Below are 17,304 nucleotides of genomic sequence, written 5' to 3' on the forward strand. Positions count from 1 at the left end.
TTTGTGGCATTCGAAATTGTTTTTAAGATAAGAAGGGTGGTTATTTTCAATTAATTTGTGGTATTCGAAATTGTTTTTTTAAGATAAGAAGGGTGGTTATTTTCAATTAATTTGTGGTATTCGAAATTGTTTTTTTAAGATAAGAAGGGTGGATATTTTCATTTAACTTGTAGAATTCGAAATTGATTTTTAAGATAAGGATTTTATTTTAATTTATATTGTGGTATTCGAAATTTTTTTTTTATGATAAGAAGGGTGGTTATTTTCATTTAATTTGTGGTATTCGAAATTTTTTTTTACGATAAGAAGGGTGGCTATTTTCATTTAATTTGTGGTATTCGAAATTGTTTTTTACGATAAGAAGGATGGTTATTTTCATTTAAATTGTGGTATTCGAAATTGTTTTTACGATAAGAAGGGTGGTTATTTTCATTTAATTTGTGGTATTCGAAATTGTTTTTACGATAAGAAGGGTGGTTATTTTCAATTAATTTGTGGTATTCGAAATTGTTTTTACGATAAGAAGGGTGGTTATTTTCATTTAATTTGTGGTATTCGAAATTGTTTTTACGATAAGAAGGGTGGTTATTTTCAATTAATTTGTGGTATTCGAAATTATTTTTTACGATAAGAAGGGTGGTTATTTTCATTTAATTTGTGGTATTCGAAATTGTTTTTACGATAAGAAGGGTGGTTATTTTCATTTAATTTGTGGTATTTGAAATTGTTTTTACGATAAGAAGGGTGGTTATTTTCAATTAATTTGTGGTATTCGAAATTGATTTTTAAGATAAGGATTTTATTTTCATGTACATTGTGGTATTCGAAATTGTTTTTTTAAGATAAGAAGGGTGGATATTTTCATTTAACTTGTGGAATTCGAAATTGTTTTTAAGATAAGAAGGGTGTTTATTTTCAATTAATTTGTGGTATTCGAAATTGATTTTTAAGATAAGGATTTTATTTTCATTTATATTGTGGTATTCGAAATTGTTTTTTTAAGATAAGAAGGGTGGTTATTTTCAATTAATTTGTGGCATTCGAAATTGTTTTTAAGATAAGAAGGGTGGTTATTTTCAATTAATTTGTGGTATTCGAAATTGTTTTTAAGATAAGAAGGGTGGTTATTTTCAATTAATTTGTGGTATTCGAAATTGTTTTTTTAAGATAAGAAGGGTGGTTATTTTCAACTAATTTGTGGTATTCGAAATTGTTTTTTTTTAAGATAAGAAGGGTGGATATTTTCATTTAACTTGTAGAATTCGAAATTGATTTTAAAGATAAGGATTTTATTTTAATTTATATTGTGGTATTCGAAATTGTTTTTTATGATAAGAAGGGTGGTTATTTTCATTTAATTTGTGGTATCCGAAATTTTTTTTTTACGATAAGAAGGGTGGTTATTTTCATTTAATTTGTGGTATTCGAAATTGTTTTTTACGATAAGAAGGATGGTTATTTTCATTTAAATTGTGGTATTCGAAATTGTTTTTTACGATAAGAAGGGTGGTTATTTTCATTTAAATTGTGGTATTCGAAATTGTGTAGGAGTACGATGCTCAATGCTCTGCAGTAATTGCCGAGGCGCTTGTAACTCAGACAACTCCAGGGTTGAAACACCGGATATTAGGGACTCAGACGTCCAAGATGAAGAATGATGAGGCAAGCGTTATTTAGTGCAACCAATAAAGTTAATTAACCTATTGTAAATGATTAATTTAAAAATGTAGTAACAGATTTTTGGCCACTCAACGTATTTTATTTCTTGGTAGGAAAGTATTTTGCAGATCACTATGTTTATCTCACCAATTTACCAAGAAACAACTGATAAATTCAAATAGTTAAAAAATTCTTCACTATTTTTCCGATTTATATCCCCTTCCTATATGTAAACTAATTCTAAGATTGAAGCTACTCTTTTAAAATAAAATATGTTTTGCGTGTAAGACGGGCATAGATCACTATAAATCGTACTCATATAAAGGGAGGGGGGTGTGCGTTTAAACATAATTGCTTGTGTTATTAAGGTATAGTGATGAGTAATACCTTAAAATAAAGCTATTACGGTACGTAATTAGGAACGGTAAGTAAAAAAAAAATTGAAGTACTATAGCTTTGCGTTAGAGAAACTAAGTGTGGGATCATAAGATGGTTGAAAAACACATTTTGGCCTTTAAAAACAAAGCTGTACCATTTCTTGGCAAATGTAATAATGAAGAATTATAATGGCGCGGTATCGTATGTAGCGGCTGAGATACATTGAATTAAAATTATCATAAGCCGCCATTTTGCAATGGCGACCATTTTCAATCCCAAGATACTTTTCATTGGGGTCTACTTCTAAATTAACTCGAAATACGTTGTAGAACATTAGTGATAAGTCTCGTTTTTGTATCATCAAGTGCTGTGGTTAATCATTTTTGATAGCTTACCAACCGTACTATTTATAAAAGCCTTGCATTTTGAAAACACGGGCGGGCCGACTCCCAATCGGTAAAATAAAAGCGGGCAAGGGCAGGTTCACTAATTCATTGAAACAAGCGTATGTTAGCATACGTTGTTACTCCCGCGGGATATTTCAGGCGTGGGCTAGAACCCTACAAACCTCTACGGGCAGGTTCTTGGGCACGGCGCGCACTTATTTCGGGTCAATCGGCCTGCAAAATTTATTCTTACGGGCGCCATTGGGGGCCTGCATTTGATAAAAAACATTCCTTTCGGGAGGAAGCCGGATATTGTAAAAGGGCAAGAGCCCGTAGCCAATATGACCCGTTTCACGTTTTTCAAACATCATTTACAGGGATTTTGCCCATAGGGACTTTTGCCCGCGGGCGTTTGAGCCCGCTTAAAGTGTTGCGGCCGCTCACCTCTAATGTGCTTGTAATATTGTTTTTGCCCCCGCTCTCGTAAAAACATCGGCACGCCCCCGTTAGGAGCCGACTACATCCGATACCGCTTTGTCTCGAGTTTTGGGCTTGGAAGCAAACGGAGCGCGAATATCTTAATATTACCTAAAATTAGGTTTTATTCAAGAAATATTTTATAAATTATTTAGTACAAAAATAATAATAATAATAATAAAAAAAAACACACCCACACGAACTTAGGGCAGGGAGTACAAACAATCACCTAGGGAGGCGCCCGGAGGGAAAGTGTTTAGTACTTAAAGGGCAACGCAAGTGAGCTGGCAAAAAAAGAAAAAGTACCATGCTTTTCATCCCCCCCACCCCTCACTCGGCCTTGGCAGAGGCGGGCAGAGTCAACCGTAAATTTCGCACTTTACTGACTTTACACACATTTTGCCAGCTCACTTGCGTTGCCCTTTAATATTTATTTTTCGTTTTTCATAAAATTTAAAAAACCCCGCCAATGCGCCCCATAAAGTTGGCATTTTATGGTTTTCTTTTAATATGAAATCAATAATTTTTTTATTTAAAGCAATTATTATTTTTAATTTAAAATTCATATTTTTCAAGTGACGATCCCATCTAAGCGCAGGTATGCCCATTGAAAAATAGTCGAAAATTAATTTAAACTTAACATTTAATTGTTTTACTTAAGTTAATTTAATTTCAACATTTAAAGAAATTTAAACCGAATAAAAATGTCGTTAAAATGGATAAACATTCAAAATATTTCGCGCAAAAATGAAGTTAAAACGATATGTATAAGCTGGCCAAGTTCGCTCTTACCTTGCTAACTGGTATGCCCGGTATGCCTTTTAGTAGGTCCCGTTCCAGGGAAGTGCCCACGTTGCAAAGGCCCAAAATCTCTAAAATTTCAGATACGATTCGTACGAAACCAACTTAAAGACCATACTTAACACTCGACACTAAAATCATAAAACGCCTATTCCATAAAATAACAAGATAAATTTACAATATAAAACTTACCTAAATAACAGACAAACAAAGCCTCGAACTGTTGACCATCCTCGGACAAAGCTCCGGGAAACTTTTAACTTTACGGCTACAACGTGAATTTGCCAGAACGAAAATTCTGAAAAGTACATTTTTGGATAACGTGGGAACGCGACGCAGTAAAGGAAGTTTGGTCTAAGCTACAGGAAAACGAAACGGGGAACAAGTGCTAGGGTTCATATTTCTCAAAAAGGACGCGAGAGAGAATAATAAAATTAACGGTTTTTATACGCCTTTAAATGCTCTTTAGTTTAAAATTAATTTAATTCTGGGAGCGCCATAATTGAGCAAAATATCAATGACGTAAGCTTACCCATAAACCGGCATAGGGTAGTATTCTATTCGAATTTTGTAATAATTGACGCTTGAGATGTTAATGAAATTAACGGTATTTATACACCTTTAAATGCCTTATCGTTTAAAATTATTTTAATTCTGAGAGCGCCATAATTGAGCGAAGTATCAATGACGTAAGCTTTCTAAAAATCGTGCTAAATACTATACTATGCTGGTTTATGGGCAAGCTTAATAAGCTTACCCATAAACCGGCATAGGGTAGTATTCTATTCGAATTTTGTAATAATTGACGCGGGAGAGGTTAATGAAATTAACGGTATTTATACACCTTTAAATGCCTTATCGTTTAAAATTATTTTTATTCTGAGAGCGCCATAATTGAGCGAAGTATATCTCTCTCTCTATATATATAGATATATAAAAAAAAACAGAATAGCTACAAACTATGAAGACTTCCTTTCAAAATTCAATATATACTTCATTGATAGAACTCATAAAAAAAAATTACATACAATTCTTAAATATTCTAGTAATGTACCGATTACAGTGTCCAGAACTTCTAGCTTGTTTATCTCATAATTGTGATATGAGAATTAAACGATAACAAAAAACTTTTACGTGGGATCGCGCGAAATTAACTTCACAAATAGGGTCTACTTTTAACTCTGTTGGTAACAGTAACGATGTTTTTAATAAATGTATTGCAACTAGGAAAATAATTGTAGCTTCCTAATTTCAAATCGTTTTTTGTTACTAGAAATATATTTGAAAAAATCATCGTTGTTATTCGCTTTTATACACTGACAAGGAAACATCCCGAAGTGTAACTCGCCGATTTTGTTCAAACTCGGCGGATTGGTAGACCTTCATGAATCATGAATCATGAAAAATCCAAAAGGGAATTTATTCAATGGGCAACCGTTTTCCCATGGCAACGTAAAATGTTTATCACAACATAAAATTTTCCGATTGAAAATAACATGGGATTTTGACCTCAATTTGATCAAAAGTTGATCAATTTTGATGTTTTTTTTATCAATTTTTATTTTTTTTTCTATTTTTGGCATTTGCGAAATTTAAAATCTATTCAAATTTTTCCCAGGGGGATCCTAGGAATAGGTCATAATCCCATGTTATTTTCAATGGGAAAATTCCCACTTGCTGTTGTCAAAACATTTTTCGTTGCCATGACAAAACGGTTGTCCATTGAATAAATTCCCTTTAGGATTTTTCAAGTTACATGAAGGTCTACCAATCCCAAAATTTGAACAAAATCAGCGGGTTACACTTCGGGATGTCTTCTTGTGAGGGAACAACTTATATTTACTATTACCTCGCTTGATGTATTTGAACCGTGATATCACAGATATTTTAGCGATTATCCCAACGGGGGCGCATCTCTGATACTCGTTTTTGGAGAGAAAGTCGAAATGCAGTGAGAGAGGTAGCGAGGCATCTGACCAGTGACGTCACTGGCTAGATTTTCCAGAGAGCGATTTATAGGGTGCGCTACGTTTGTCTCTTAAGTCGCGTTTCATTCTGGTATAGAGATATTTAAGTGACCACGTGACTAACGTCACTAATGCTTTTTAGCAAAGAGAAACCCCCACAACATGGCGACCGTTTCCACTGGTAAAGCTAGGGAGAGCAGACGACGTGATACATCTCTATGCGAAGTATTATTAATTTTGTAGATATTTAGAAAATCGATATAATTTGTGGAGTTAAAAAAATTTCCTTTAAAGTTGGAAAGAACTTTACAGAGATAAAATAGTTTCTTTTGGATATTTTCTTATATATATATATATATATATATATATAAGAAAATATCCAAAAGAAACTATATATATATATATATATATTTCGGTCTATCTCGGTTCCGGTTCTTAAATTTGTGGTTTGTCGGTCCCGGTTCTGGTTCCTAGCATTTTTCATTGTTCAACAAAAATGATGTAGGGTACGTGACGGTACTTAGACAAAATTACATCGAATAACCAGTGGCGGCGTTAGGGGTAGGCTACGTAGTCTACAGCCTACTTTTATTTCGCTTGTTGGGGCCCCAAATCTAGATGAAGGGGCCCCGAACACCCTCCTAAAATGATTTGCGAAACTAGAAATATCAAAATCCGAATTAAAGGCCTGCCGTTTTTAAGTTGCGAACACTGAACAGTGATTTCTAATATTTTTTCGAACGCAGCCTTGATTCGTTGTAGTTGCTAAACTAGCTACTTCAAAAAGTGTTGCATCGTTAGACAGATGATAAATTGCGCGGTTTCCGACTCTCCGAGTTCCAATTTCCAAAATAAAGATAAAATAAAGCGTGGCAACTGGCCAAGGTTTTTAAAATCGTGCATGCACTACTTGGCAACTGGCAACTGTTTTTGTAACAATTAGCCTTTTCAGTTTACATGGAGCCACGTAGTGGGAAATGCGAGATGCTCATGAACTCGTAACGTATTTAAATAAACTACTCGTGTTTAAAGACTGAAATACAATAAATTAAAACCAGTCTTTACCTACTTTTGGCGCCAACTATAAAACTTACTCACTTTATAGTCCTCGAACAAATGCATCCCCAATCCTCTTGCGCCCCCACGCAGTTGCGTACCCTGCGTACCCTATATCGCCGCCCCTGAAGCTTACGTCATTGATATTTCGCTTAATTATGACGCTCCCAGAATAAAAATAATTTTACACCATAAGGCATTTAAAGGTGTATATATACCGTTAATTTCATTAACCTCTCCCGCGTCAATTATTATAAAATTCAAATAGAATACTACCCCATAGAAATCTCATAGGTAACTAGAATGCTGTCGCCTACGGCCGAGCTTGACGCCAGTTCGCCTTGAACCTTTCAGCCAATGAGAGGCCGTAGAGCGGTTCCGCTACTCTCAAAGCGCCATGCTGCGGGAGGATAAATATGACAATTGCAGACGATGCAATCGACAGCCAAGCTCGGGTAATTCCTGTAGGATTTCGCTGGGTTTTTCGATTTTGAGATCTTAAGTTTGCAGATAATAAATATAATCGTAAAAGTATTAAATTCAAAATTTGTTTTCTTAAGTATATATTTAATAAGGAATCTTTGAACTTATTTGGAAGAAGATAGTTCCGTTTCATTTGCAGGTGCGCTTCATAACCGTTAAGCCACTGACCAGATTGAACTGTGAACTTTGCATTAGACACACTTTTCATGAGTGTAAATAGATATGCCAGCTATTTAGATAATTCTATAAAGGTTTGTAAAACAGAATTTAGATTGTCTTTTGAATCTGGCCAGAGTCAACACTTATATATTCTTGTCACAGAAGATTGGTATGCTAACTTCCCTGTTGCTTAGATTCAGGAAACAGTGTTCATAGGTATGACGATGAGCCTCTGTTTGGCTAGGTTGGGCCATGTTGGGTTACTTGATTTTTACAACTAAGTTTGTTGGAGAGATTCTGATGAAACATTCAAAATAGTTTTACAGGAACCTTCATAAATCTTAGCTACTGACACCAGTTGCTTTAACAAGAGTTACAACCACAGTACGCAAGTTCTTTATTTCACTATTTGCTTAACAAAGGGTCATAGACCCATCACGTCAAGACAGGGGGGATTTTAGTCATGCACTTCAAAGTACGCAGTGAGCCCTTTCCGAAACTGAGCACGATGTGGGAGGAACTTCAGGTGTTCAGGGAGGGAGTTCCAGTCGCGGACAGAGGCAGGAAGGAGTGCTTTCACATTGCGAGACGAACACCCGGAAAGAATGTACGTGGCATTTTGGTTGCCTCTTGGGGGGCGGGACCACATTGATATAATTTTGGATAGGGGAGTAAGTGCCCCACAGGCGTTGTGAATCACTCTGTTGACGAGAATGTACTATGACCAAATAAGTCGACAGATGCCAAAAAATAATTTTTCTAAGTATAGCTATTGTGGGATTCACAAACAAGTGACTCCCAAGTTTCAAATTAATTTTTTTTGAAAAATAATAATAAGGTGTGTTAAGGAATTCATTACCTTTAAAATAAGTCATTGGTCACATTATTTTCTCTTTTAGGACCGAAGTTATAGCTATTTTATTGTTTGGGTGCTACGGATTTTAGGAAAATCGCAAAATATTATTTTACCCTATAACTTTCATAAAATAAAATTATCAGCACTTTTGCTTTACAGGGGTTATTTTTACCAACAACTACACCTGCTCAGAAAACTTCATTAAATACGGTTACTTGAATAGTATGGACCTGGTTGATTTGACTAACCCTCAACAAAAATTAGGTTGGCTAAAAATCACTGAAAACAACTATTATTTTAACTTAGTTGGTATTGTGACAAATGCATACTTAAACATAACTTAAATCATCTTTAATAACCAACTTATTTCCAACTAGACCAGAATTAACCCCTTACATTTAACTAATTAAAACCAACTTAAAAATATGTAATTTTCTTACTACAAAAACCAACTAATTTCAAACTAAAAAATAAGTATTTTCCTACCAACTTAATAACATCTTTTTACCCCTTAAACTAGTAACTTGAAATATGCTGACAACTTGAGCCTACTAAACACCAAGTTAATATTGACTGATAATTTGTATACAAACTAAAATCCAACTTGCTTTTTGGTATGGGAATGCTTAATGGTTAGCTAACCACAACCCTCTCATGCAGTTAAATTAAAAGGATCCCAGATCTGGTGCAAAGCAGGCTATAGAAATTGTTTATTTTTATTATTTATGGTGGTTTTGACTTAAATAAAAATTCATTCATTTAAATAAAATAAATGGATCTTATCTTGAAAATTTCCAAAACCACTGCAGTGTAAGTTTTAGAATAACAACAAACAATAGATAAATATAAATAATTGCATTTTAAGGTGTGAGAGTTTTCTAATTGCCCATTTCTTTTGTAATTTTTTTATTCGTGAGTTTTAAATTAATGCTCACAAATAAAATTATAAAAGAAGTAAGCAATTGGAAAACTCTCAAACATAAAGTTTAATTAAATAATTAAATTCAATTATTTATTTTTATTTATTGTTTGCTATAAAATAAAATAAAAATGTGTTATATAGCACAAATATATGTATTTTCAAATATGCTATAAATATGAAATTATACATAAATATTAATCCCAATAATAAACTACAATAAATTAAAATTGTATTACACAACATACAGTTTCTACATGTTATCTAATATTTGGGGAAACAAAAACATTAACATATATACATTTTTAACCCTTTACTCGGGGCAATTTCATGTTTAGATATTTTAAAACAAATTCAAATCAATTTTACAAAATTAACATAAATATTATATTAATTCACTTTAGTATGGTCAATAAATTCATGTGTCACATTTTCACGTGTATCTTTCATTACTGTAGAAAAAGGTTGAACTTTTACAACGGTGATATTTTATTATATCCCAAATTATATTCATGAGTTTTCGAATAAAGTGAAAACCAAATTACAAAGTTTGAAGAGTTTTATAGCAGTTTTTTACTGACCCTTAAATAGAATTAATTTAGTTAATTTTTTGCGTATGGCGTGTCCCTTCAGTTTTTCGTTTTGTTGCCTAGATAGGTGATGCATTCGACAGTTGATGTACTTTTCAGATATTAAATCGATCATGCAATTTAGGTGATGGTTTGGATTCATTTCCTCTTCAAACATGTGCATTTCCAAGCTTTGGAAAACAGATGATCCAACAATTTGCTTTTTTACTTCGATTTGGATCCTCTTTGTTACGTTTGAATTATTTTCAGGTTGATTTGTACTGTGCTTAATTATTGCTTCTGTTATTGAGCAGATTTTTATAACGTCTGGTGATGGATAAATCAATCCACCATTGTCCTTAACATCAATTAGTTGGTAGCTTTCCTGGTGTTCAAAATCATTTACTTTTCCTTTTTCTGTTGTTAAACTTGCTTTGCACGTAGAACATTTAATTTTTGGCAATAGTGTTCTTACTAGCCAACCTGTTTTACAAACAAAAACTCACAATAAATAAAAAGTTGTAGGTAAGTTTTTCATTATAGATTTCATGTTATTGAACTTCTGATTTTACCTGCTATGTAGCTTGATACATTTTTGCAGAATTTGCTGATTTCTGGAAAATTTGGTATTGGTTCATCAGCATCGCAATCTAAATCAATGTTTTCATGATTGGAAGTTAAGTTGGGAACCTTGATGATGAAAAAAATATAAGTAAAATAGAATAAACTATTTTTTCTTCTCTGCATTAGACTATGAAATATTTTTAAACTAAACTTGAATTTGCAAGTAAAATTATATCTCAGTTTTTATTTTTGGGTGGGTGAGGGGTGGCTAACACCTAGATAAAATAAATTCATTTGTATATTTCTTTCAACAATATTGAAATTTGAAAGTTAGAAGTTCCAATTTTAAGTACAAATTACAGCTTTAGGCGTAGTAAATTTATTGAATGGATGTTAAATATTTTGTAAAATACACGTGTAAATTTAATTTTTTTCTTTTATTTGCATATGAAATCAACAATGTATGATAAATACACAATAAATATAGTCCAACACAAAAGGTTGCTATACTTTGGCATGCAATGGTAGCATAATATAAATTTGATCAAATGGAGGATCAGATAATGTAAAAGCAGAGGTTGTCCAATCAAGTCTTATGTTCAACTATTTTTCACTGACAACATTGAAGTTGAATGACCATGGAGACTTTAAACCTCTGCTTTTTCTATACCAAAGTTAAGGATATAAATATAGTAAAAATGTATTACTGTGGTTTCATCAAGTGGAGTAGCGTTTCCACTTCCCGATGGTGTTAGTCTGGTTACAAGGGTGAATTGTATTTCTTACCCATAAAACGTTTTACGAATAATTTTTAGAGCTTTATCTATTGAATAAAAGTTAACCATCACCGACCTCTACTCTCAATTAATTATTTTCAAGTCAACAAAAATGAGTCTTCTCATACGAGAGTAAGATAAGTTTCAAATAAATATATAAATTTATCTTCTTTGTATCTAAAACCCATACTTCAGGTCTCAAATTTTAATACTTAAATAATACTTAATAAATCTTGAGACTAATTGGAGACTAAAGTAATATAAAATGGAAAAATTACAATTCAATTAATATTTACAAATGGTTAAAACCATATTTTTCCTATCTATTAGTTTAAAAAGTAACTATTGTGACGTATTGGGCCAACTATTTTTCCACTCAAAAGGTATTTTGAAAAACCAGCAGGAAGCTTGTGCTAGCACATGTATGGAGATTGCTTATGGTTTTGGGTATTTACTGTTATAAATGAATAAATTTACTTCAGTGGCGCGTTATTTGAGCATATATAGACTTCAAGTATTTCCAGTATGCTGCTGATGGAAATGGCAAATCCAAGAAATCCGGTTTTTCTCTCGCCAACACACAGTAGCTCTCCATTTCCGTCCATAAGCCTCAAAACCAGATCCTTCAAATCCAATAAAGTTTTTTCCCAAATGTTTTTGTTCTTCTTCGTTAAGGCTGATTTATATCCCTTTCCAAAAGGGTTTCTGCAGTTGAGTGTATCAAATCCTCTATATTTTATAAATATTTTATAGTATTTCATATTTACAGCAGGAATTAATTTCTTACACCGGGAGGAAAAAGTGTGCACTTTATAAACTCTCTTTGGGCTACACTAATTGCCTCAGTTAAGGTATGTTTTGAAAATCTTCATGCTCTGTCACCTTCATGAAAAATAAAGCTCTTGCGACAGATGCACTGAAAAGCTTTATGTTTTCAAAATCTTCATGCTCTGTCACCTTCATGAAAAATAAAGCTCTTGCGACAGATGCACTGAAAAGCTGGGCAGCCAAACTCACTTTCATTTTTAAGGCTGTATAATTAATGTGATTTTTAGTCAATTTGACTACAGAGTTCCAAGAAATTTCCTCAAAAAAAGTCACTTTGGATTAGATTCCTATATTTTTATGGAAACCCAAAAACATGATTTTTTATTTTCTGTATTTCATCAGGTAATAAAGCAAAAACTTTTCGTCTTAAAATAAAATTTTGTTAAACTTTTTTTTAACCTGACCATTAGTTACAAGGCCTCATAAGTCGCAACTCGCAAGATGGCTTAGGCCTGTAGTGGTGACTTGGCTATTAGCCTAGTTGATTATTACTATAAATACTTGCCAAGGTTAGGGACGCTAGTAGTTAGTTAGCTAACCCTCCCTCGTGGTTAAAATTTTCCTGTTTATCACTGTTAAAAAAACTTGTTGCAATGCAGGTTTTAAAAAGTCAAGTTATTACAATATTCAATTTGTTTATGCTGATACTAAAAGACTATAATATATTCTTCAATAAGTATGTCACTTTAGGAAATACTTTACTGACGGCTATTCTTGGAGTGGCAATGGGCTCCTAGCACTGAGCTGTTAAAGGATATGCGAGACACAAGAGCAAAATTACTGAAATTGGGGCAACTCTTTATGATTAATAGAACATTTGGCAGTTAATTTATCTGTTCCACCGAGTTCAAATTGGTACCTATCAATTTCAATATTTTCTTTGTTAAGGTCCCATTATTCGTATAACTTAAAACATTCTGGATGGGATCCCTGCAGGAACCACTTCTGCGTAGAGTTCGCAAGTTATCTCCTTACTGGCTAAATGAGGTTTTCCCCAAAATCTTCTGTTTCTCTTCGTATTAAAACTTGCTGAGGTTAACGGTAATAGTAAGTATATGAAGCTGATGCATGGTTAGCCTGTGTGGCATGAAGGGCTGGCCACCACGATCATACGCTATATAACCTGCTCTTATAAGTCCCGATTTGACTTTGGTATTAGCCTAGCTGATTAGAGTAGCATTTTCCATAAAAAAAATTATCATCTTACAAACTTATGCTATTACTTATTGTCATATGATCCGATTCCAAAAATATTTTCTTATCATGCCATGCATTTCTCAATAATTTCAATGCATGGCATACATCTATAATTAGATACACTTTCTCGGTTTCATCAGATGGATGTTTGAAAGACGGGATTAAATTTATGGGATCCAAATTTACTCCTAATTTTTTGACCATTGTCAGGTTTGATGCTAGTCCATCACAGACAATGGTGATACATATCACTCCACTATCGTATATTCGAACTAATCCTTCGGTTACCAAGCTAGTTAACAGCCAGCTTGGAGAACCATGGAGTAAAAAATATCCGATCGGAATTTTCCAATGACTATTTATCGCAACAGCCATTAAAACACTTTTCTATTCCAAGATGTCCATCGTGTATATATTCTAGGATTTTGGAACGTAGGGACGCTGGTATGACTATTCTTGATCCTTTGAGCACAAGACCGTTTACTTCGGTGAGTTCACCTTGTAGTGTTGCGTACGTCGATGTTAAATTATTTACGGACGACCACCCTTTTCGGATTTGGTCCTTGATAGAACTGGATCTGTTTCGGTTTCTCTCTTTATGAGTTCAAGAACACGGCTGCTAACTGGTAATGCTCGTACTATTGAATTTATGTGCAGCTGCAGTTCTTCGCTGACTTCCTCTTGTAAGTCCTTCTCGTCGTCAGACAACGGTAAACTTGCCCTTGATAAAGCGTCCGCGATCGTCAAATCTTTTCCAGGTTTGTATTCCATTGAATACTGATATTTTGTCAGTTTTAAAAATAACCTTTGAAGTCGTGGTGGGATTTCGGCAAAGACACGCTTCGTCATGGCCAATAAAGGCTTATGAAACGGTTGTCCAAATATGTAATTATGCAACCTTTGGCATCCATACACAAAACCAAGAGCCTCTTTTTTCACTTGGGCGTATCTCGTCTGTGCGTCTGTCAATGCGCGCGACGCGTAAGCGACCGGTTTCCAGTCACCTCCGTGTTGCTGCAGTAAAACACAACCCAACCCACTACTTGAGGCGTCGGATGAAATTTTCGTAAAAAGAGACGGATCGTAAAATTGCGGAACTGGATTGCACGAAAGTGCGTCCTTAAGGTATTTCCATTCCACGTCGTGTTCTGGAAGCCATTGTTGCGCAGACTCGTTCTTTAGTAAGCTTCGAAGGTGTTCTGTGTTCGTCGATAAGTTCGGAATATATTTACCGATAAAATTGACCAATCCTAAAGCGCGTTGTACGTCAGATTTGGTCTTCGGTGTTGGCATTTCTTGGACCGCTTTGATTTTACACGGATCAGGCCTCATTCCTTCGTGTGAGATTATTTCGCCCATATATTTAACTGCTTTGGCGCGAAAAACACATTTTTTCTTGTTAAGAGTCCCGTTGGCTCGATTTAGAAGTTCCAAAGAGCATCGTAGCCGTTTGTCGTGTTCTTCCAAGGAGCGTCCAAATATCAATACGTCATCATGTAGTGTACGTGTGCCTTCTGCTGTTTCAAATATTTGACTGAAACTTTTGAAAAATATCTCAGGCGCCGAGGCAATGCCAAATGGTAATCTCAAAAAACAGAATCTGCCCCATGGCGTGTTAAACGTCGTTAGTAGTTGACTACTATCATCCAGAGGGATTTGGTAAAACCCCGATGCCGCGTCGAGCTTTGAAAAATAGCAGGCTCCTGCTAATTCGGCTTGGATTTCCTCTTTTGTAGGAATTTTAAAATGTTATCTTAGAATATTTTCGTTCAACGTTTTCGGGTCAAGACATAGACGCAAACTTCGGTCTGGTTTTTCTATAATCACAAGTGGACTAACCCATCGAGTAGGTTCACTCACTTTACGAATGATACCTATATTTTCTAATCGTGTTAACTCTTCCTTTAGCTTATCTCGTAGAGCGTAAGGTATACGTCTGGGTGGAACTATTACGGGAATAGCCGCTGGTTCTAATTCAATACGGCACTCTGTTTTTAAACAGCCAATTCCTTTAAACACCTTTGGAAATTCATCTATTATTTTCATCTTGAAAACCTCATCACCGTTTAACGGTACTACTTGTTTTCCTGAGTTATCATTCTTTCCCAAATGGTTCAAGTCGGTAGAATATATTCGGCTGATCAAACCCATTTCCTCGCATGTTTTTAGACCTATTATGGGAACTAGATTTTCCTCGACTAAAACAAATGCTGTATGGATTTTTCGTGATTTGAAGGACATATCCAAATGTATTGTTCCTAAACTTTTAATTGGGAATCCTCCATACGCTCTCAAACATGTTCTTCCTTTGTGTATCTTTGGCTTTGGTTTTATCCCGCTATAGATATTTATAGGAAGCAGATTTGTTTGGGCTCCTGTGTCGATTTTAAAAGGTACATTTTTGTTTTGAATAGATACAACTTCGACCCAATCTTTGTCACCTTTCCCAATTGTAATTGTTCTGTTAGAAATAGCTCCTATGACGAAATCGTCATCACTCGTACCAGCCTCTATTTCGCCTACTGTAGTTTTAGTTTTACAAGCTTTAGCCCAATGTCCTTTACCGTGACATTTGTGACATTCATCTTTTTACACCGGACATTTTAATTTTTCATGTTTAGTTGTTTACCCAAACAACGAAAACATTTTTCCATCCATTGTTTTTTATCTTCCGGTTTGGAGCGTTTTTGCTTTGTAGGTTTGCATGTTTGGTTCTGTTTCCCTTTATCGACGACCCCTTTCCTTTCGGGTTTCGAGAAATGGACTCTATTTAAAGCATCTACTTGTACATGCGCTGATATTGATCCATTGTCAGACCAAGTTTTTAATTGCTTCATTAAATTTTCCGAAGCCTGACAGAGAGCCATCGCCCGTTGGTAGGTCAGATCCACTTCCGCCAATAGCTGTTTACGAACTTTATTATTGCGCACTCCAAAGACAATTTGGTCCCTTATAATGGATTCTTCCAGTGTACCGTAGTTGCACGATTTTGCTTTGAGTCGGAGGTCAACCACATACTGTTCTATAGACTCTCCTTCGTTTTGTACGCGACAACGAAATACGTAGCGTTCATGAGCCTCGTTAGTCTTGGGTGTACAATAAGCCTTGAACGCTGCCACTACATTGTTGTAGGTCTTATCAGCAGGCCTAGCAAACGTAAAGGTGTTATATACATCAATGGCCTCTTGCCCCGCAATTATCAAAAATAAAGCCAATTTTTGCTTATCTGATCTCGGCGTCGAAGTTTCCGTGGCCATCTCGTAAAGCTCGAAACGTTGAAGAAACTCTCGCCATGCATGATCCACGTTGCCCGATTTCAATCGTAGCTCCGGCGGATATTTTATATTTTCAGCCATTTTAATCGCGTGAATTACCTATAATTCTGGCACCACGTATCATTTAAGCCCCATTTTCATGCTCGCTGGTAGCGGGTAAAAATCGACAAAATCCGCTTCAGCTATACACTTTTTCACTTTCCGCGTCGATCTGTTTCAAACAGATATTTTAGCTTTATTTTCACGCTTGCGAGTGGCGGAAGAGAATTTTTACGATTTTTATCCGCTACCAGCGAGCATGAAAATGGGGCTTAATGATTGTTCTTTAAACATAAATTAACTATTATACTCGTTATTAGTGCTTAATCTAATACTTAAATAGTCAAAAATTATGAGACAGTTTTAATTGAGTATAACTTTAATAGCTGTCATAAGACCGACTGCCAGGCAGTCCTAGAAGTCTTGCCAGGGCTGTAGAAGAGACGGTTGAGGAAATCGGGCTCTTTCCTATGCGAACGAAAAGTGTAATACCCAAATGACTTTCTAGATGGCGCCATGATACGCAAAAGAAATTTTCCCTGCTAGTTTACTTCACTGCACTACTTTTACGCAAAACAGAGAAGCTTTCCACCATTAATTTTAGAGGGATTTTTGGTGGGAAATTTAAACTATACCTTATGTACTTGTTATGAAAAATTAAGAGTATTAGTTATTTAAATTTATACTAGATTACTTTGGTCATCTAGGGATTAAGATATATATTTAAATTAAAGGGAATTAATATTTAACAGTCATTTAATAGAAGAAAAGCAAATAAATATAAAACATTTCTTTTATTTCTCACATTTCAAGTTAACTTGGAGCATTTACTCAGAGTTTTCTTTTTCTCTCGGCTCGGCAAATTTTTGTTTACGTTTCTACATACAAAGTGTAAGCGACAAACTACGTAAAAAT

The 17,304-nt window shown here is 34.6% G+C and overlaps 3 protein-coding genes across 6 annotated transcripts in view; 1 reads left to right on the forward strand and 2 right to left on the reverse strand.

The window, feature by feature from the left end:
• LOC149968657 (uncharacterized) overlaps positions 1 to 17,304 on the forward strand; it is a 365,051-nt gene that overhangs the window by 216,335 nt on the left and 131,412 nt on the right. The gene's annotated exons all lie outside the window — the stretch shown is intronic.
• The window catches only part of LOC149968665 (uncharacterized), a 384,171-nt gene that overhangs the window by 4,226 nt on the left and 362,641 nt on the right, over positions 1 to 17,304 (reverse strand). The window contains exons 1-2 of one of the 4 annotated variants that reach the window (XM_090154957.1): positions 3,894 to 3,984; positions 3,693 to 3,832 (exon numbers count right to left, since the gene is read on the reverse strand). The exons of 1 other annotated variant lie outside the window; for it this stretch is intronic. Coding sequence is in view for 1 of the 3 variants with exons in the window: in XM_090154956.1 (XP_090011082.1) it covers positions 3,894 to 4,012 (119 nt within the window). In the remaining 2 variants the exon portion in view is untranslated. Of the gene's footprint in view, positions 1 to 3,692; positions 3,833 to 3,893; positions 4,023 to 17,304 lie in introns of those variants that run through there. 2 more of the 4 variants (XM_090154958.1, XM_090154956.1) reach the window with 2 other exon arrangements.
• Positions 9,715 to 16,431, reverse strand: LOC149968666 (uncharacterized). Its single transcript, XM_090168429.1, has 7 exons — positions 15,705 to 16,431; positions 14,878 to 15,660; positions 13,611 to 14,802; positions 11,528 to 11,779; positions 10,982 to 11,030; positions 10,283 to 10,400; positions 9,715 to 10,193 (listed from the first exon to the last, which is right to left on the reverse strand). Exons 1-7 carry the CDS (start codon positions 16,429 to 16,431, stop codon positions 9,715 to 9,717), a joined length of 3,600 nt encoding a protein of 1,199 aa, XP_090024555.1.

This window comes from Leiobunum rupestre, chromosome 1 (genome assembly GCF_980474605.1).
Source record: "Leiobunum rupestre chromosome 1, qqLeiRupe1.1.hap1, whole genome shotgun sequence".
NCBI lineage: Eukaryota > Metazoa > Arthropoda > Arachnida > Opiliones > Sclerosomatidae > Leiobunum > Leiobunum rupestre.